This window comes from Rhinolophus hipposideros (genome assembly GCF_964194185.1).
Source record: "Rhinolophus hipposideros genome assembly, chromosome: 2".
Taxonomy (NCBI): domain Eukaryota; kingdom Metazoa; phylum Chordata; class Mammalia; order Chiroptera; family Rhinolophidae; genus Rhinolophus; species Rhinolophus hipposideros.
Genome location: NC_138048.1, coordinates 1,027,939 through 1,049,808, shown reverse-complemented (window position 1 = coordinate 1,049,808; position 21,870 = coordinate 1,027,939). Strand labels below are relative to the sequence as shown.

At 47.9% G+C, this 21,870-nt stretch overlaps 1 protein-coding gene across 5 annotated transcripts in view; it reads left to right on the top strand.

Moving 5' to 3' along the window:
* Positions 1-21,870, top strand: part of NUP210 (nucleoporin 210) — a 115,917-nt gene that overhangs the window by 21,614 nt on the left and 72,433 nt on the right. For all 5 annotated transcript variants that reach the window (XM_081027522.1, XM_081027520.1, XM_081027519.1 and 2 more), the window contains exons 4-8: positions 11,233-11,329; positions 14,846-14,996; positions 16,825-16,957; positions 19,983-20,141; positions 20,726-20,794. In XM_081027522.1, coding sequence (XP_080883648.1) covers positions 11,233-11,329; positions 14,846-14,996; positions 16,825-16,957; positions 19,983-20,141; positions 20,726-20,794 — 609 coding nt within the window. The remainder of the gene's footprint in view (positions 1-11,232; positions 11,330-14,845; positions 14,997-16,824; positions 16,958-19,982; positions 20,142-20,725; positions 20,795-21,870) is intronic.

Below are 21,870 nucleotides of genomic sequence, written 5' to 3'. Positions count from 1 at the left end.
AGCTCTGTTTAATTTTTTTGAAAAACCAGACTTTTCTTCCATCGCAGCTGCACCATTTTACGTTCTCAGCAGCAATGCATGAGTTCTTGTTTCTCCACATCCTCACTTGTTATTGTTCATCTTTTTTGTTATACATAAGTCATTTTTAAGTCACTTTTATTTTTCTCCTGGGTCTCTGTCTTTTTCCCTCAAGCCGTTGGTGACAATGTTAGCATGAAGCCTTCCCATGCAGACGGATACCTGGGACCCTGGGAAGTCGGCTCTCGCACTCCTAAGGCCCATGAGTCCAGTCATAGCGTAGAAAGTCCAGGTTCACCAGCTGGTTGATAAACACTGGGTCCTTCACTAATAACCCAGATCACCTCCTCCTGTGCAGTAGGCAGGTGATTCACTCCTCCCCTGTTCGCTGTGAGGGTGTCCCACTTTCTAAGGATCATCCCTGCCCAGAAGTACTTGGATTAGAACCTTATTTATCCCTTACTTCCCCTGGACCCTGTGTCTTCTTTACTGGTCATAATGTCCTTTTTGAAGGTGAACTTGACCCTTGTAACCTTTGAGGACCTAGTAGTCTCAGAAGGGATATACTCGTATCTTATCTAGACTGGCGGGTGTTTGTTAAACATGACTGCTCGTGGCTCAAGAAGCATTGTTAGGTGCCATTTGTGTTAGGTGCCATTGTTAGGTGCCATGCACTGTGCCTGGCCTCTTACAAGTGCAGTCTTTTACCCCCAGTGGATAATGCCCATTGCATAGACAAGGAAGCTGAGGCCGCGAGAGCCTGAGTAACTTGTCCAAGGTCACACAGCTCACGGGTGGTAGAGTAGGGGCTGGAACTGAGGATGTCTGTCTGTTACCTGGGCTGTTGTTCACCGGGCCACACTGCCTGTTTCCTACTGCAGCATGTTTCCTGGGTGTCGGAGGCCCTGCAAAGGGCTGGGCTCCACCTTTTTGGCCTGAGGCCACGTGCAGCGTGCCGCCCACACATACTGCCCACATATACCGCGTGCATGGCAGAGCTGAGCTAGCTCAGGGGTCACCAGAGTGTCCCCTTGTTGTGCAGGACGGCCTGCGGGGTCTCTGGTCCCGCTCCCCACATAAGAACGCAGGACACGGTGAGACCAAACAGGAACACACATGGAGCCATAGGTAGGTGTCGTGCAGGGTGTCTGGTCCCACTCCCCGCCAAAGAACGCAGGACACGGTAAGGCCAAAAAGGAACACCCATGGAGCCATAAGTAGGGGAGTCAAACCAATATATTCTCGCTGGCGTCTGGGCTGGAGACACAGGAAGCAGGATCTACATAATCTGCCTAACAGCAGTCCGCGCTTGCCAGCCACCATCTTCTTGCTAGCCCCCATTCCTTTTCCTCTGCTAGCGTAGCCACAGCCGTTATATTAGTGGCCAATGGCTTACAGGTTACAGCTGACGGCCAACTAGCCACAGCTGCTGGCATCTGATCACAGTTGATGGCCATTTACTACCCGAGCCAGCACCTTTCTATGTGAGGCCGAGAGCCTGGAAACTGTTTTTTGGGGTTTTGTCCCCACAGTAGGGGAGTCATAGCACTATTTTCTCGCCAGCGGCATCTGACTCTCTGCAATCTGCTCTTGCTAGCCCCCATTCCTTCTCTTTTGCTAGCGTAGCCACAGCAGTTATATTAGTGGCCAATGGCTCACTGGTTACAGCTGACGGCCAACTAGCCACAGCTGATGGCCATCTGATCACAGTTGATGGCCATTTACTACCCGAGCCAGCACCTTTCTATGTGAGGCCGAGAGCCTGGAAACTGCTCTCTGGGGCTTTGTCCCCACACCCCTCCTCTCCTTTCCCCTGTCCTCTTTACTCATGCTGTATGCTCTGCTTGGAGCACCTTCTACCTTCCCCTCCTGGTCTCTGCTCTCACGGCCCTGGTCCCTCTGGGTGTTCCCTCTCAGACAGTTCTTCCTCCAGGACCTTGCCCTGCCTGCCATCCATCCCTCCAGTCTGAAATCCTACTCCAGTTCACTGGGTGTGGGGCCCTGTTTAAGTTGTCAGGTACAGTACCTGGAGGGCAGAAAGGGCTGACTTCATCCTTTCGGACTTCTGTGTTGGACACGGGACTTTGGGCCCAGCCAGCATCCGGCAAATATTTGTTACGGTGAATTGCTTAATGTTTTCCTGCTGCCCCTGAGCTGGGACAGGGGAGCTGCCTCTTCCCGAGACGGGACCTGGGCTTTCTTCTCAGTCTTAGCATGTGGCTGTGAGGCTTCAAAGTTACAGACTCCATCTGTACCACGTAGTATGCGCTAAGAGCTACATTTTGAAGGTGAAAAGCAAAACTTCAGGCAGAACTTTTATTTATTTATTTATTTATTTATTTATTTATTTATTTATTTATTAGTTTTAGGTGTACAAGACAAGGTAATACTTAGACGTTCATCATTTATATCCCTCACACTGTGAACCTCCCTCCCCCCATCCACTATCCCTCCAACCTCACACTGAGCCATCATATTATATATATAAAATTATAGTTGGCATTCATTAATGTTTAGCTTCTGGTGTACAATGCCATGATCAGGCATCCACATTATCTCTGAGGTGGTCTCCCAAATAGGACGCATGTCCATCGGATACCCAACAAAATCTTTACAACATTATTGAATAAGTTCCCCAAATTAATTTTCAGAAAACCCTGAGGCCCTCTTGTGGTTACCAGCTGCTTCCAAATCCCTTCACCTTTCCCCTTATCCCCCCCCCACACACCCATCTAACAACTCTCGGTTTTTTCTTTGTGTCCCCAAAACTGTTTCTGATTAGCTCATTCACATATTCTTTTCTTTAGATTCCACATATAAGTGAGATCATATGGTACTTGTCTTTCTCTGTCTGACTTATTTCACTTAACATAATGTTCTCTAGGTCCATCCATGTTGCTGCAAATGATAAGATTTCTTTCTTCTTTATGGCTGCGTAATACTCCATTGTATAAATGTACCACAGTGTCTTAATTCAGTCGTCTACCGATGGTGGGCTCTCTATTGTGTTCCACTGATCTATGTGCCTGTTTTTATGCCAGTACCATGCAGTTTTGATTAATATGGCCTTGAAATAAAATTTGATATCAGGTAGCATGATATCTCCAGCATTGTTTTTCTTTCTCAGGATGGCCATGGCTGTTTGGGGTCTTTCATGGTTCCATATGAATTTTAGGAATATTTGTTATAGTTCTGTGAAAAATGCCATTGGTGTTTTGGTAGGGATTGCATTGAATCTGTAGATTTGGGTAGTATGGACATTTTAACTATATTAATTCTTCCTATCGGTGAGCATGGTATGTGTTTCCATTTATTTGTATCTTCTTTAATTTCTCTCTTCAATATCTTATAATTTTCCGAGTACAGGTTTTTTACTTCCTTGGTTAAATTTATTCCTAAGTATTTTATTTATTTATTTATTTATTTATTTATTTATCATTTTAACTGTTTTTTTCTAAAATTTATTGGGGTGACAATTGTTAGTGAAATTACATAGATTTCAGGTGTACAATTCTGTATTACATCGTCTATAAATGCCATTGTGTGTTCACCACCCAGAGTCAGTTCTCCTTCCATCACCATATATTTGATCCCCTTTACCCTCATCTCCCACACCCACCTCCCTTACCCTCTGGTAACCACTAAACTATTGTCTGTGTCTATGAGGTTTTGTTTCTCATTTGTTTGTCTGGTTCTTTTGTTGTTTTTGGTTTATATACCACATATCAGTGAAATCATAGGGTTCTCTACTTTTTCTGTCTGACTTATTTCACTTAGAATTATACTCTCAAGATCCATCCATGTTGTCACAAATATTCCTATATCATCTTTTCTTAACGCCAAATAGTATTCCATTGTGTATATACCACAACTTCTTTATCCATTCATCTATCGAAGGACATTTTGGTTGTTTCTATGTCTTGGCCACCGTAAACAAAACTGCAATGAACATTGGAGCACACGTGTCTTTATGGATAAATGACTTCAAATTTTTTGGGTAGATACCCAGGAGAGGGATTACTCTCTCTTAATTAATAGATGGTAATTCTATTCATAATTTTTTTTTTTGAGGAACCAACACACTGCCTTCCATAGCGGATGCACCAATTGGCATTCCCACAAACAGTGTATGAGGGTTCCTTTTTCTCCACAGCCTCTCCAACACTTCTTGCTATTTGTCTTGTTGATGATAGCCATTCTGACTGGGGTGAGGTGATATCTCATTGTGGTTTTTATTTGCATTTCTCTGATGATTAGTGGTGTTGAGCATTTTTTCATGTCTATTTGCCATTTGTAAGTCCTCTTTGGAGAAATGTCTCTTCAGGTCCTCTGCCCATTTTTCAATTGGGTTGTTTGTTTTTTTGTTGTTGAGTTTCATGAGTTCCTTGTATATTTTGGATATTAGACCCTTATCGGAGGAACTGTTTGCAAAAATCTTCTCCCATTCAGTCGGTTGCCTTTTTATTTTGTCGATGGTTTCTTTTGCTGTGCAGAAACTTTTAAGTTTCATATAGTCCCATTTGTTTATTTTAGCTTTTACTTCCATTGCCTTTGGAGTCAAATTCATAAAATGCTCTTTGAACCCAAGGTCCATAAGTTTAGTACCTATGTTTTCTTCTATGCAGTTTATTGTGTCAGGTCTTATGCTTAAGTCATTGATCCATTTTGAATTAATTTTGGTACATGGTGACAGATAACAGTCCAGTTTCATTCTTTTGCACATGGCTATCCAATTCTCCCAGCACCATTTATTGAAGAGGCTGTCTTTCCTCCATTGTATGTTTTTAGCTTCTTTGTCAAAAATTATCTGTCCATATTTATGTGGTTTTATCTCTGGGTTCTCAATTCTATTCCATTGGTCTATGTGTCTGTTTTTCTGCCAATACCATGCTGTTTTGATTATTGTAGCCCTGTAGTACAAGCTAAAGTCAGGCAGTGTGATAACTCCAGCATTGTTCTTTTTTCTTAAGATTGCTTTGGCTATTCGGGGTCTTTTGTGGTTCCAAACAAATCTGATGATTTTTTGTTCTATTTCTTTAAAAAATGCCATTGGGATTTTGATGGGGATTGCATTAAATCTGTATATTGCTTTGGGTAATACGGCCATTTTAACTCTGTTGATTCTTCCAATCCATGAGCATGGAATGTCTTTCCATTTCTTTGTGTCTTCTTCAATTTCTTTCAAAAATGTCTTATAGTTTTCAGCATATAAATCCTTCACATCCTTGGTTAAGTTTATTCCTAGGTATTTTATTCTTTTTACTGCAATTGCAAAGGGAATTGTTTTTTGTATTTCTTTTTCTGAGATTTCATTGTTAGTATATAAGAATGCAATGGACTTTTGTACGTTGATTTTGTAGCCAGCAACTTTACTGTATTCATTGATTGTTTCTAATAGCTTTTTGGTGGAGTCTTTAGGGTTTTCTATAGATAGCATCATGTCATCTGCAAAGAGAGATATTTTAACTTCTTCATTCCCAATTTGGATGCCTTTTATTTCTTTCTCTTGCCTGATGGCTCTGGCAAGGACTTCCAACACTATGTTGAAAAGCAGAGGTGACAGGGGAAAGCCCTGTCGTGTTCCTGAACGTAGAGCAAAGGGCTTCAGTTTTTCACCATTAATTATGAGATTAGCTGAGGGCTTGTCATAGATGGCCTTTATTATGTTGAGGTATTTTCCTTCTATACCTATTTTATTGAGTGTTTTAATCATAAATGGATGTTGTATCTTATCAAATGCTTTTTCTGCATCAATTGATAGAATCATGATTTTTGTCCTTTATTTTGTTTATGTGATGTATCACATTGATGGATTTGCGGATGTTGAACCATCCTTGTGCCCCGAGTATGAACACCACTTGGTCGTCATGAATAATCTTTTTAATGCATTGTCGTATTCGATTTGCTAAAATTTTGTTTAGGATTTTTGCATCAGTATTCATCAGAGATATAGGTCTGTAGTTTTCTTTTTTTGTGTTGTCCTTACCAGGTTTTGGTATTTGGGTAATGTTGGCCTCATAAAATGAGTTAGGGAGTACTGACTCGTCTTCAATTTTTTGGAAGAGTTTGAGCAGGATTGGTACTAGATCCTGTTTGAAGGTTTGGTAGAATTCACTAGTGAAGCCATCTGGTCCAGGACTTTTGCTTTTGGGAAGGTTTTGGATGATTGATTCAATTTCTTTACTGGTGATTGGTCTGTTTAGATTTTCCAGTTCTTTATGGCTCAGCCTTGGAAGGCTATATGTTTCTAAGAACATGTCCATTTCTTCTAGGTTATTGGATTTGGTGGCATATAGTCCTTCATAGTATTCTTGAATGATCGTTTGTATTTCTGTGGTGTCCGTGATAATTTCCCCTTTTTCATTTCTGATTTTGTTAATTAGTGTCTTCTCTCTTTTTATCTTAGTGAGTCTAGCCAAGGGTTTGTCGATTTTGTTAATCTTTTCAAAGAACCAGCTTTTTGTCACATTAATTTTTTCTAATGTCTGTTTGTTCTCTATTCATTAAGCTCTGCTCTGATTTTTGTTATTTCCTTTCTTCTGCTGACCTTGGGTTTCACTTGTTCTTCTTTTTCTAGTTCTTTGAGGTGTAACATGAGGTTATTTATTTGGGATTTTTCTTGTTTCTTGAGATAGGCCTGTAATGATATAAATTTCCCTCTTAAAACTGCTTTCGCCGCATCCCAACAATTTTGGTAGGATGTATTTTCATTGTCATTTGTTTCTATGTATCTTTTGATCTCTCCTCTAATTTGTTCTTTGACCCAGTCATTCTGTAAAAGTATGTGGTTTAATCTCCATGTATTTGTGTTTTTTCCTGCTTTCTTTTCGCAGTTGATATCCAATTTCAAAGCCTTGTGATCAGAGAATATGCTTGGTATGATTTCAATCTTCTTAAATTTGCTGAGGCTGCTTTTATGCCCCAATATATGGTCTATCCTTGAGAATGTTCCATGTACACTCAAAAAGAATGTATAGTCTGATATTTTAGGATGAAGTGCTCTATATATGTCAATCATGTCCATTTCATCTACTGTGTCATTTAGGGCTGTTATTTCGTTATTTATTTTCTGTTTGGATGATCTATCCATAGCTTCAATGATGTATTTAAGTCCCCTAGTATAATTGTGTTTTGGTCAATTTCTCCCTTTAGTTCTGTTAGTAGTTGCTTGGTATATTTTGGTGCTCCCTGATTGGGGGCATAAATATTGATGACTGATATGTCTTCTTCTTGTATAATCCCCTTTAACATTATGAAATGTCCATCTTTGTCTTTGTTATCTTTTTCACCCTGAAGTCTGTTTCATCTGATATCATTATGGCTACACCTGATTTTCTCTGGGTACCATTTGCTTGGAGTGCCAATTTCCACCCTTTCACTTTGAGTCTATGCTTGTCCATGTAGCTGAGACGTGTCTCTTGAAGACAGCATATGGTTGGATTTAGTTTTTTGATCCAATCTGCCACTCTGTGCCTTTTTATTGGTGAGTACAGTCCATTTACATTTAGGGTGATTATTGATACGTGAGGATTTCCTGTCATTCTATCTTTAGTTTTCTGGTAAAGCTGTGACTCCATTGTTTCTTTGCTTTTTTGTTGTTGTCTATTATTTCTGTGTGGTGGTATTCTATGATGTTTCCCTCTCTTTCTTTTTTTATTACTGTATATAATTCAGTTCTGGATTTTTTTTGAGTGGTTACCCTTAAGATTATGTAAAAGAAAGTTTGATATTCAGAGTATTCCATTTTCTTCAGCACGCTTACTTTCTCCATTCCCATATTCTGGTTCAGGCCTTTACGCTCCCCCTTTTTATGTTTCGGTTGCTACAAATTGTCTCTGTTGATGGTGGTTGAATAGCCTCCTTTAGTATTTCTTGTAGTGCAGGTCGTGTTTTGGAAAATTCCCTCAGCTTTTGTATGTCTGGAAAGGTCTTTATTCCTCCTTCATATCTAAAGGATATCTTTGCTGGATATATTATTCTTCGATCATGATTTCTCTCTTTCAATAGTTTGAATATTTGGTTCCACTCCCTCCTGGCTTGTAGAGTTTCTGATGAAAAATCTGATGATAATCGAATGGGCTTTCCTTTGTGGGTTACTGTCTTCTTTCCCTGGCTGCCTTGAGGATTCTTTCTTTGGTGTTAATTTTAGACAGCTTCAATACAATGTGCCTTGGAGAAGGCCTGTTGGGATTGAGGTAATTAGGTGTTCTATTTGCTTCTTTGATTCGAGGATCCAGTTCTGTCCACAAATTTGGGAAGTTCTCATTAACAATTTCTTTGAGTATATTCTCTGTTCCCTTCTCTCTTTCTTCTCCTTCTGGTATGCCCGTTATTCTTATATTGTTCTTTCTGATAGAGTCAGAAAGTTCTTGTAGATTTCTTTCATTTCTTTTAAGTCTCAAGTCTCTTTCTTCTTCCATCTGTGTAATTTCCAGGTTTCTATGTTCGATGTCACTGATTCTTTCCTCCATCTGGTCAACTCTAATACCTAAGCTAGTTATTTCATTCTTAATTTCTTGTATTGAGTTCTTAATCTCCAGAAATTCCATTTGGTTCTTTTTTAAAATTTCAATCTCTTTCGTAAAATGATCATGTTGTTCTTTGATTGCGTTTCTGAGTTCATTAAATTGCCTTTCTGTGTTTTCTTGCATCTCTTTGAGGTTTTTGAGAACTGGAATCTTCAATTCTCTATCATTTAAGTCACATATTTCCATATCTTTAAGTTCCTTTTCTGGAGACTTTTCACTTTCTTTCTGAGCTGTCTTGTTGCCTTGGTTATTCATGGCAATTACTGATTTATTATTTCTCTTCCTAGACATCTACAGGAGTGGCTTCTGCAGTAGGTTGATAGGAAGAGGTCTTTCTTTTGTTTTCCAATACTTGTTGGAAGATGTTTTATTTTCTCTCTGACTGCAGCCTTTTTTTTTCTCTCTGACACAGTAGTGCTATATTTTCTCTGCACTTTTCCAGCTTCTCACTCAATGGGGGGATTCCCTGGGAGAGGGGCTTCTCCTCTGTTAACAGTTCACCTGGGTCATAGCGCACCACGTCCCTGTGGGGGTGCGGAGAGCTTTTGAAGTTCCAAAGCTCTTTCTGCACCCGATCCAGAGCCCGTATGTTTCAGCAGTTCTGTTTGCTCCTACAGGGATCCGCCCAGATAGGTGGGGCCAGGGTCGTGGTGAGTTGTGAGAAGTGGCCCAGAGCAATGGCGGCGACCACCACCACAGCCGGTCCTGCTTCCACAGCTCCCTCCCCTTTGCCGGAACTAGTTGGGGTGCGAATCTGTTTCTGCGGTCCACAGTTCTCAGAACAGCAAAAATCCTGTACTTTTGATCTGACACTGCTACTTTATCGCTTCTAGCACCAGGCAGGTGGGGGCGGGGTGAGCTCTGGGAGGGTAGGGAGGGGGCGGCTAGTCTCAGTGCCTAAGGCTTCTGTTCTCCGCTTGGCAGTGAGGGCTTAACCACAGTTTTCAGCCTTCTTCCCTCAGTCTTTGCTCTGAGGTGTCTGCCGTGATCGTTGGGTTCAGCCATGCTCTAAGCTGCCCCCCTCAGCCCTGTGGGCCGTAAGCGGAGCCCTAGCAGTCCGAGTCCTTCCCTCTCCTGCAGCTGCGGTAGTTCCGGGATGCAGTGAGCACGGAGCACTGAGCTAGGTCTGCGTCCTGCGCCCGCGGAGCTCCGTCTCCGCACTTCTCCTCTCCCTCCATACCCGCTCGTGCAATTCACCCACAGGAGGTGAATTCAGTAGTGGGCCTCTTCGTCTTGCCTGTCTGCTGTGCAGGGAGTCCTTTGTGGAGTTATTGTTGTCCAATTAGTTGTAAATTCCAGGAGAGCTTTACAGAGGCTCACCTCACGCCGCCATTTTGATCCGGAGTCATCCCTGTGTGTTTTTCATTGTCTACCAAGGTGGGAACTGGGTGAGTTCTCGCAGCAGTTGGGTATTCTGGGTTCTCCCTTGGAGCTCTGAGAAAACAGCTCTCCAAGCTTTGTCCATTTTACCTGGGTTTCCCTTCCCTTCCTCTGATAAGTTGTCAAAGTCAATGGAAAGACATCTAGGAAACTGTAAGGAATAGCCTCCCTCCGTAATAGTTGCCCTGAAAATTAGTGGCAATGACAATTTTCTGAAGCTTTTGCTAAACTCTGTTAATTTGACCTCCAAGATCCCACAGGAGTTGTGGGGGGTGTAGGAGCCCTGTCCCCCCTCACTTTAAACGCCTTGCCCTGTGTACTATAGTTTTTCTAGGTCCCAAGTGCTCTGTTTTGGGAGCTCGTGAGGCAGTGAATATAGATGGAGGCAGAGTGGGTATGGGATGACAGGGTGTGGGGTACATGGCACACCTGAGACCATGCCCCTCCCAGGGAGGCTGAGCCAGCCTCTGGACGCCAGAGCTAATAGAGTCCAGGAGGCTGCATTGTCGGACTTTTCAGGAGAACTTGGACATTGGATTTATGTGTGGCATTTCTCAATTTCAAAGGGTGAAAACTAATTCAAAAATGTAAAAGCAACTTTGGGTACAAAGCAACCCAAGAAACCCAGAGACCCCTGCTAGATCAGCATTTGGGCCACCAGTTTTTGTCTCCTTCCATGTTCCAGGGTGTCCATGTGGAACCAGGCATTGGATTTACACTAAGACTCTCTTACTGAGTGTTTCAGACCCACTCTGAGTCCTGTTCCCCCAAGAATCATTGCCCACCACCTGTTGGGCCTGCTTGTTCTGACATCTTGCCAAAAGGTGCAGAGACACAAGCCATGACTGTGGAGCCAAGACCACCTGTGTGTGCCTTTCCATCTCTACCTGGGTACCTTAGGAGTCTCCGTGTCATCGTGAAGAGACAAGAATAGTCATTCGAAACCTAATAGTTACAGGTTCTGGTCCTCATCTGCCATGTCTCTCCCTGCATAGGAAGGTGGTAGGAGGAATGAATGAATCAGGGCTCAGGAACTGGAACCCAAACTGTGGCAGTGCTTACAGATGCTGGGTGATGGGGGCAGGGGTACAGTGGGAAGGATGCAGTTATCACCGGAATCAGGGGTGGGTTCACATCGTGGCTCAGCCCCTCACAGTCACGTGACCCGGACCCTTCAAGCCTGTGTGTCCCTTCCAGAGGTAGAAGCATGACACCTGCTCTGCAGGGGATGGTGCTGAGTGGGTGTCCCTTCCCTTGGCCCCAGGAGTTAACTCTGATGCATTTTTGCCCCCGTCTACCCTTACAGGGAACACGTTCAGCACCCTGGCTGGGCTGGTCTTTGACTGGACAATTGTGAAGGACACAGAGGCCAGCCGGTTCTCAGACTCCCACAATGCACTGCGGTGAGAGGCACCTTTCCTGGAAGGGGGGTGGGCAGGGGGATGTGCTTGGTTCTGAGTGGGTGGGAGGCTTTCATCATTGTGATGGTCAGCGAGGAGTCCAGGGCGATTTCAGTTGAGGTTGCCCTTGACTGATTAGAGATGTGTTTGGGCCCACGTGGTTGTGCGGGAACCTCACTGCTTCTGCAGCCCACAGGGCTGGGATACCGTGGACGAGGAGGCTGGGATATCCAGTTGCAGAAGGAAACGCTTGTCTCACATAATAGGGTGCAGGGGGTCTGTGTGGCCCTAGAGGGCAGCCTTTCCATTGGGGGTCAGTTGAAGGGGAGACAGGTTTTGGCTAAGAGGACGTTCCAGCAGTACCCGCCCTTCGCAGGTGGGAGAGGCTGCGTTCCCTAGCACCAGGGGTGCAGACAGCCTTCCTACCTGTCTTAGCTCAGCCATTCTTCTCAAGAGCCACGCAGGCTTACGTACCACATTTTCTCCATTTTTCAGACAGAAACTGAGAGGTTTAAGCTACTTTTCTCAGGGTGGTAAGTGGCGGAGTCAGAATTTGAACTCAGATCTGTCCAAGTCTTCACTATTCAATGTGGCAGCCACTACCCCTTCCTAGATTGACATTTAAATTGGGCAGGAGGAGGGGCTCTGTTCCTGAGACACACTAGCTACACCTGCCTAGCTCATTCTCAGTGCACTTGGTGGTCACCAGTCCTGGGCAGAGCGGCCTGGCGCGTGCTGCCCCTGCCAGAGCTCGGGGCCAGGGTTGGCGCAGACCCATGTCTGGCTTTATCCCCCGTGACACTGCATCGCCTCGTGCTTTAGCAAATGACTTTTAAAAGAGTGTCGTCCCTTTTGGGAGAGGAGAACTTAAGTTTTAAAGAATTTTGCTGCCATTTGAGCCTACAGAAAGTACCAAGTGCATTACAAAAAGTGATTTCCCTGTACCATTTGGGGGCAAGTGGCCGACCTGTTGCCCCATCAGCCCTGGTTACTTTAACGCTCCTTTGTGCTATTACCAGCATGGTCCCGCATCACAGTTTGGAAATTACACTGCTGCGCCCAAGGCCCATTCACGTTTTGCCGGTTATCCCAGTTGTATCTTTTGTGGCAAAACCCCAGCCCAGCGCCCCTGCATGCTGTCCTGTCCCTTGGTGGTCTGACTTTTGGGACCTAGACACGTGTGAAAATTAGTCTAGTTATTTTGTAGAAGGTCACATTTTGGGCTCATCTGATGTTCCCTCCTGATTAGACTTGGAGCTTTGCGTCTCTGGCAGGAATGTCACAGAGAGAGGAGATTCGGTATTATCTAACTGTATCCAAACAGGGTTTTCTTGTCCTCTCATGGGTGGCGCTCACTGTTGTCACTTGGGTAGGGTGAGCCCCACTTTGAAGTTATTTTCTTACGTGTTGCAATCAGGAAGTGTTTTGTGGGGAGTTAGGACTCTGGTGTTTACTGACACCTCGAAGTCTGGCTCAGGGCTCTGGGGAACATCCGGCTTGGCACACAGCCATGCCCATGGCAGACACCCTCACATCAGGCGCTGCACGCTGTGGCACCCTCCTGGGGGCTGGGACCATCGGCCTGGGTCCAGTGTGAGCTCTGGAATTGCCGGTGTTTCAGAAAGCCAGGAACGTGGGCCTGACAGTCCTGGCCAGTGTCACTTCCCGCCTGGGTCCTCCTTATGTAGGAGTAGACCCATCTGAGCATTGGCTTCCTCTTCTGTTGCACAGAGGACATTGCTGGGCCCGCTCTGAGGGCAGCCACGTGGGTGTGCACATCGACTGCTCAGAACTCCTCCTGAGCCTGGCTCACACTGGGTATTCACGGATGCTGGTGCCCTGCCCCCTTCTCTGCCACCAGGCCTGTTTGCTGCCATAAAGGCCCCTGAACTTCCAGTCACTCCGTCTGAGCCACATGATAGCCAAAATCCCAGGTGCTAAGGTGTGGGGACAAAGCCCCAAAAAGCAGTTTCCAGGCTCTCGGCCTCACATAGAAAGGTGCTGGCTCGGGTAGTAAATGGCCATCAACTGTGATTGGATGGCCATCAGCCGTGGCTAGTTGACCGTCAGCTGTAACCAGTGAGCCATTGGCCACTAATATAACTGCTGTGGCTATGCTAGAAGAAGAGATGGGGGCTAGCAAGAGCGGATTGCAGAGAGGCGGATGCCGCCAGCGATAATATAGTGGTATGACTTCCCTACCTATGGCTCCGTGGTGTTCCTTTTTGGCCTAGCCACATCCTGTGTTCTTGTGTGGGGAGCGGGAGCTGAGACCCCGCAGGAGACCCCTCACAATATAAGGTGTGTTGGAGTCAATGCCCTGGATTTTCATTAAACGCAGCGTATGACACCTAGTGAGATGGGGTGAGGAAATAAATCATGGTGTACAGCACCCAGCAGACCTTGGGGGAATGAGAGCCTGTGTAGCGGATGGCTCTTGTTCAGGCGGAAAGCTGGGCTCATTTGTTATCACAGGCTGCAAGTGAGACGCTGTATCGAAAGGGTTCCCTGAGCCGCCGTGCTTACCAGCCACACTCTAGGGAGGGTTTCTGCATCCCGACTTCTACCCCTCCCCCAAGGCTTCTCCCCACAGCCTAACCCCAGGAAGGATGAGACCTGATGTGATCCTGTCGTGCGGGGTCTCCTGCGGGGTCTCAGCTCCCGCTCCCCACATAAGAACGCAGGACATGGTGAGGCATAAAAGGAACACCCATGGAGCCGTAGGTAGGGGAGTCGTAGGTAGGGGAGTCGTACCACGATGGTCTCACTGGAGGCTGGGTTTACACGACGTGTGACCTGCTGTCCGCTTTTCTGCCAGCCGACCGACTCTCCTCGACTCTCCTTCACTCTCCTCCACTCTCCCCGGCTCCCCTCCGTAGCCACAGCAGTGGCCAATGGCTCAACGGTTACAGCTGATGGCCAACCAGCCACAGCTGACGGCCATCTACTACCAGAGCCAGCACCCCTCCACATGAGGCCGAGAGCCTGGGCTCTGTCTGTTGGGCTCTGTCCCCACAGATCCCCTCGTCCTGGCTCTTGAGGGGAGTCACTGAGACCCAGTCTCCAGAGGCAGGAGCCAGCCCGGGGTCAGGTGGAACATGGCACGTGGCCCTGGGAGCCTGGTGGGCATTGCTGAACTGCTCCAGCTGGGTCTGTGGTCCTTGGCCTGCTTCTTAGTTTCCATGGGCCTCATCTGCACATCTGGGAGAGTGAAGCATTTCTCCTAACTGGGAAGTTCTCAGATTTAAGTGTTTACCATAGTCACATGTAGATTTTAATAAGACACAGATTGCCAGTCTTTGTGCAGCAAAAGCCTGAGCCAGGGGCCGAGACTCTGCATGTTTCATGAGGATGTTCACAATTCTGATGTAGGAAGTTTCAGGGACACATTTCCAAGCAGCACCCACTAGAGCTACACCGCTTATTTCAGCATCAGGCACCTCCCAGCATGTCCTGAGAGATCGTGAATGTGTTAGGTTCTCTGATACCACACATCAAGTCTGACATGTGCTTTTCCAGAATCCTCCCATTCTTGGAGTCTACGTACATACCTCCTTCCTACATCTCAGAGATGGAGAAGGTGGCCAAGCAGGGGGACACCATCCTGGTGTCCGGGATGAAGACCGGGAGCTCCAAGCTCAAGGCACGCATCCAGGAGGTCGTCTACAAGGTGGGATCGGGGTGCGGGGGATGTTGGGCTCCTGGGGTGCGGCAGGATGACTGTCCCGCTTACCCCTGGGCACACATTTAGTCGTGGACACGAGATACCCTATCGTGAAAGTTTAACTGTTCATGAAAGGACAACTATTTTTGTTAGTTTGGTTTGATTTTGGGGTGGGCACAGCTTAGTGAGAGAGGGTTGGGGTACCAGAGGGCACCATGGGGCACCAGAGTCACAAAGCATTTACTCCAGTCTCAGTTTTGAGGGAGGTCCAGGAGCAATGGGGTTTTCATTAACTAGCTTATTTTCAACATGTACTCCCGGCCCTGACCCAGGATAGGGACACAGCCAAGCATTTGGGGCTGTGTGGAAAATGCCAGGTGCCCTCTATGCTCGCTTTCCCGGTGCCCAGCGTGAGCCCTGAGAATGGTGATTCTACTTGTGGGTGGTTAGTACTCCTCCGTCCCACGCCCCCCACGCTGCCCTGGCCTCAGCAGTACTCTCATCAGTGCCCTGTTTTGAGAGGGCTTGGACAGAGGAAAGGAGTGGGTTCAGCCAAGGTTCTGGTTCTTTCCCAGTTCTTGTGGGCGAATGTCTGCCCTGACTGTGCCTTCTTTTGAACTGCAAACCTGAGCTCTTCCTTTCGTTTGCCTGGTTTCTGGAGCACAGGCAGAAAGTTGTGGTACTTCATCTCCCTTTTAGTTTCTAAAGTGACAGACAAGAGAAACCTCCTGGTCCAGTCTCTTTAGCAGTAGTTAGCAGTAGTTTGGGAGTCCTGGAGGGTTTTGGAAACATGGGAGGTAGCAGGTCATAGGGCTGACCCACATCACTCTGCAGTTAGTGTTTGGAGAGAGTTTACCTCTTGATTCTGGGCCCCGGTGTGGTGTGCAGGGCTGGGCTGGGGGCCGGCCTCCCGCTGAGCTGGAAAGACCCCCTTGTCCTGCCTGCATCAGTAAGTGGCTTCCCCGCCTGCCGTGCTGCAGGGCATCCGCCACCGCCTGGCCTGAGGGAGAGGCTCAGTGTGCTTTTTTCTCTTTTAACGAGGCAAAGATACTCTTTCACTTACCGTTAGTGAGGAAACCTGTAAGATGTTACAGCTGGGTCAAAGGCGAGGCGAACCGAAAGAAATTCCAAATAGATTCAGAGCTGGCCAATATCTATGGGGTGGTAATTGGCTGCACCTGAACCAGAGAGCGCAGGGTTGCATTTCTGTGGCCATTGGCTTTGCCATCAGTTTCCCCCACTTGCAGAGTTGCCGTGCAGCCCACTGGCAGTGGAAGGTGCAGGCCCCTCCAGAACCTGTGAATGCCAGAGTCCTACCGGTGGTTTCTCCCACTTCAGGATCTCATGAATTTTCCCCATGAGGCGTCCTCGGTGTGGCCGGTGCGGTGGGCGGGGCCTTGCGGTGGGTGGGGAGGACCTGAGAAGCAGGAGCTCAGTGTGCGTTGAGGGACACGTGCTGCATCCTTTTCAGGTTTCCCAGAAGCTTCCTAACCTCACTGGCTTTGGGGGATTTTGTGGGGACAGACCCGGAGACCCTGGTGGCCACAGTATCGATGGATACATTTCTGCCTCTTCACTTTTCTTTGTTTAGTTATTATTATTGTAAATTGAGTTGTAACAAACATCAAGTGACCACTGAATGCATGCCTGCCGTACATACAGGGTCCCCTGGGGCTATGGGGGCCAGAAGGTGTAGCCTTGTTTTTTTACCCTTAACTTCCTGTCCCCACATGAACATACTGAAAAGTTCTAAAGATTCCCTTTCTCTTTCCTTCACCCCCTTCTCTATTCCCCGACCCCACATCACTTTTTCTACCCTTTTCTTTATGCACAGAACGTCCGCCCTGCAGAGGTCAGGCTGCTGATTTTGGAGAACATCCTTTTGAACCCAGCTTATGATGTCTACCTGCTGGTGGGGACCTCCATTTGCTACAAGGTGCAGAAGATCAGGCAAGGAAAGATCACAGGTGGGCCACTGACTCAGGTAAAGTGTACATAATACAACATTGACCACTTTAGCCCATTGTAAGTGTGCAGTTCTGCAGCAGTAAGTGCATTCACGTTGTGTCATCACCACCATCCATCTCTAGAACGCTTTTCATCTTGTAAAACTGAAACTCTGTACCCAAGAAACACAAACTCCCCATTCCTCCACCCCCAGCCCCTGGCACCCACCATTCTGATTTCTGTGTACATGAATTTGCCTACTCTACAGACCTCAAATAAGTGGAATCACAGTATTCTTTGTAACTCGCTTATTTTATGTAGTATAATGTCCTCAAGGTTCATCCACATGGTAGCGTGTGTCAGAATTTCCTTCCTTTTCAAGGCTTAATAATATTCCACTGTGTGGATGGACCCCATTTTGCCTATCCATTCATCTGCCCGTGGACACTGGGTTATTTTCACCTCCTGGCTGTTGTGAATCACGCTGTGAATATGAGTGTGCAAGGACCTCTTTGAGACCCTGCTTTCAGCTCTTTTGGGTGTACGAGTATGTGTTTACATCTTTGCTGTATAAGGTCCCTCAAGAATCGGTACATTTGTTTCCCAGAAGGGCCTTATTCTCTGGAGGACTTTGAACAGTGGAGGCAGCCAGTGCTTCATAAAGCAGCACAAAGTAACACTGCTTCATTGAGTGACGGCATTATTTTATTATGTTATGATACGTAGCCTCGATTCAGTGCTGCCGTTTTCTGAACATGGGGTCCAAACCTGCAAGGTCACAGCCCAGCTTGGCTGGGCTCCCCCTGTTAGAGACAAGGAAGTGGGCTGTGTGTACTCTGAGGCGGTCTCCATCATAGCACACACCGGCATCAGCTGGAGGGCCTGTCCAGACAGTGCTGGACGTACCTCCCCCCACCAGTCTGCTAAGCAGCTCTGGGGTGGGCCAGTTACTGACAGTTCCCAGGTGATGCTGAGGGTTCGGAGACCACAGTGTGAGGACTGTCTGATTCAGGGCACATTCCTGGAGACTAAGGTAACACACAAAAGATACCTGCCATGCAGGGTGTCATGCGGGGTCTCAGCTCCCACTCCCCACATAAGAACACAGGACATGGTGAGGCCAAAAAGGAACACCCGTGGAGCCATAGATGGGGGAGTCAAACCACTATATTCTCACTGGCCGCATCCGCCTCTAGCAATCCGCGCTTGCTAGCCCAGCCACCATCTTCTTGCTAGCCCCCATTTCCTGCTAGCGTAGCCACAGCAGTTATATTAGTGGCCAGTGGCTCACTGGTTACAGCTGACGGCCAACTAGCCACAGCTGATGGCCATCCAGTCACAGTTGATGGCCATTTACTACCTGAGCCAGCACCTTTCCACGTGAGGCCGAGAGCCTGGAAACTGCACTCCTGGCTCTGTCCCCACAATACTCTCGGACAAGAAGTGGGCTAGTTGCCTCCCTGTTAGAATTCCCATCAGAATTCCTGGGAATTCTGAAGGGTGCTTGTGGGGACAGAGCCCCAGAGAGCAGTCCAGGCTCTCGGCCTCACATAGAAAAGTGCTGGCTCAGGTAGTAGATGGTCATCAGCTGTGACTAATTGGCCATTGGCTGTTATTGGTTAGCCATTAGCCACTGATATAACCGCCGTGCCTAAGCTGGCAAGGTGAGGCGTGGTGGTGTGGTGTCCTGGTGTGGCATGGCGGAGTGTGGATTGAGGATTGCAGTTAGCAAGTGAGGTTGGTTGGCAGAGACAAGTGGACGGCAGGTTGCGGATCGTGTGTCTCCTGCTTCCTGTGTCTCCAGCCCAGCTGCCAGTGTGAATATAGTGGTACGACTCCCCTACCTATGGCTCCATGGGTGTTCCTTTTTGGCCTCACCATAGCCTGCGTTCTTGTGTAGGGAGTGGGACCAGACACCCCGCCTGATACCCTGCGTGACCGTGCTCTAGCTGAAACTCCTCCCAGATCCTTGCCTGGGGACCTCCCATGGGGGGCCCTGAGCTGGGCCCAGTGGCTCTCTGCATCCTCTTCTTTCTTGCTGGAGGGCAGGAACGTGGCCACACCTGTGGGCTCACTGAGTGGGTTATTTGACAGAACATTCTTCAGGCTGGGCACAGGGCATGTCAGAGCCGTCAGGCTCTCTTTGGTTTGAGTCGCAGCTCTGCTGCTTACCTGCAGACTTCTCATCTTCATTTCCACAGCTCCCCTACCTCCAAGATGTGGGCATCAGGAGTGCCTGTTTCAGGGGTTGCTGAGGGACAGGATGGGGTCATGTGCACATAGAACATTAGCACAGTCCTGCCACATCTTGTTTCCTGGTCAGCAGCGGCCACGTATATCAAAAGTGTTTGTGGTGTCTACCTGGAGGGTGTGTGAGACTGACAGAGGAGGTGGGCTCTAACAGCCGTTATTTCCCAGGGAAATTGTTTCCATCCTGGCCCCGATTGAGCGAGTTCTCTTCCACAGTGCAACGTGGAGCAGGGCGACCTGGATGGACAGTCAGGATAGAAACTTTGCGTGTTATAGACTCTGCTTTTAAAATCAAGTGGGAGACCATGGACCAGCGCCTTTTTTGGAAACTCCCAAAGGATGTGCAGATGCAGTGCGCCCCATCCCAGAACTCTCCATGCAGAAGCAGAGTTCATTTCTGCGATGAACAGAACAGGGTCTGTTGACACTTTGCAAACAGTCAGTAGTTTGAGTCAGAGGCTGTACTTGATTTGAAAAAGCAGCATATGACAGTCACAAAAAACTGATTGCCTCTGAAAATTCATGGAGAGTGTCAGCTTTATCCACAGGCATGGAAAAGAATGTTAAAATTTAAAACGTTGAAAAAACTTAAGCAATCAATCAATCAAGCAAGCAAGCTGCTGTTCTACAGCAGGGTCCAGGGATTCAGGGTGCAGCTGACATGCTGGCATTGGCTCCTAACATTCCCTGTCTCTCTGTCTGTCTCTCTCTGTCTCCCTTTCTCTCCCTCTCCCTCTCCCTCTCCCTCTCCTTTTTCTCCTTGTTCTTTTTTTTTTTTTTTTTTTGGGTGGCTAGAACTCTCCATGCCTTCGGATCAGTACGAGCTGCAGCTTCAGAACAGTCTCCAGGGGCCTGCGGGAGACCCGGGCCAGCCTGTGGCTGTCTTGGCTCAGGACACGTCGACAGTCACTGCGGTGCAGCTGGGACAGAGCAGCCTGGTCCTCGGCCACAAAAATATCCTTTCCGCAGGCCAGCGTGCACGCTATATGCGTGTCCTGTGCACAGAAGATCTGCTGTCTGGAAGTCAGGTCATTTTTCTCCCTGGAAGCTGAGCGAGGCTAAAAATAGCCCTGTTTTCCCTCAAGGCCTGAAAATTGGAGAGAACGGAAATAGCAGCACCGCCGAGTGGCATCACTCACTTCTGTGGGTGACTCACCGGAGAGGCGCCCGGGCTGGGAGGTGGTGGTGGGCATGGAGCCTCGCTGGCCTCCGCGTGCTTCTCCAACACGCGCCATCCCACCCGAGGAGCCTGGCTGAGGCCGTGTCCACACTGGCATGGGGTTGTCCCTGTCCCAGACTTGCTGGTATGCCCTGTGTGGTCTCCCTGTCCCTTGCAGAGATCCCCCATTGCTAGTGTTGGACACACAGTGTAGCTCTGATTCTGGAAACAGCTCTGCTGTGCTGGGCATCAATCAGCAGAGGAGCTTTCCTCTCCTTCTGTCCAGGTGATGTCGGATGACAAGCCACCCGAGCCGTGCGGGAGCCCGGCAGCTAGTTTATTTGTGGTCCTGTATTTTGATCCTTAATTAAGAATTCAGGTATCCGTATGCAGGGTGCTTCGAGGTTACCTAACAGCACCATCTATGTGGTGGAACCCGGGTATCTGGGTGAGTGGGGTATCCTGGGTCCTGGATGCTGCTCGTGTGTGATTGCACGAGTTAGAAAAATAAGAGTAACAGCTCCCCACAAAATACTTCTTTCTGGCCAGCTCCACCAGCTGGGAGGCCAGGGCTGCTCCCTAGTCTTTTTTTGTCGGAGCCCAGAAACGAGCGGCGGGTAATAGGGTCAGGCAGGTGGCTGGTCGGCAGGGAGAGAAACGACGTAGGGTAGAGGGGGGCTGGGCTTGGTCTCCTGCTGGTTTTACACTGGGGCTCTGTCCAGACCTGACCATGGCTATGAATGTTTGGAGGTTGGGGGCCAGCTCAGGGGGGCCCTCAGGTGACATGACAGTTGGTAATGTCTGTGTGGGGTGAAAGGGGTAGCTTTGTCTGAGAGAGGAGGGGAGGACTCCCCAGCCATGGAGGACTGCAGGGTCGCAGTCAGGGCCTGGGGGCTGCCCTACACATGACAACTTGAGGGATGTCTGGGACGCACCCGGGGTCACCATCACGAAGCCTCTTTTGGTCTGAGCTTGCTCACCTGTTGAGTGCGCCGAAGTGGTTCAGGCAAGATAGTGTTTGATGTGCAGCAAATCCCAAGTTCCCCTTGTTTGCTGTCATGTAAGATTGCTCTTTGGTGCGACCCAAGTGGGTGAGGTGACACCAGGCAGGATGGCTCTGTGTGTCCTAGGACCTCCATTTACTTAGAGCTGTTTCCTAGGACCTTCCACCTGCCTGGCCTGTGCTGGGCACTGGAGTTCTGGTGGAAGGAAGAGGGGGTCCTTGTGCTTGGTTTTGTGGGGAGAGACCAGTGCAACGCACAGTGAGAAGACAGTGGGGTGGGGTTAATAAATGTGAGTGCAGACAAAGGCTTCAGGGACATGATAATCGAGGCAGGTCTTTTCCAGGAAGCGGCTCTGTTGCGGGTAGGTCACCATGGCAGAGGGAAGAACTTGGAAAATGGTGTGGAGGGGGAGAGCATATCGCATCCCAGGGGTCCGTGAACAGCTGGTGTGGCCTCCACGGTGGGAACACAAGAGGCGTGGAAGCAGCGTGAGCGCAGTGCCAGGTGTCACACGTAAACC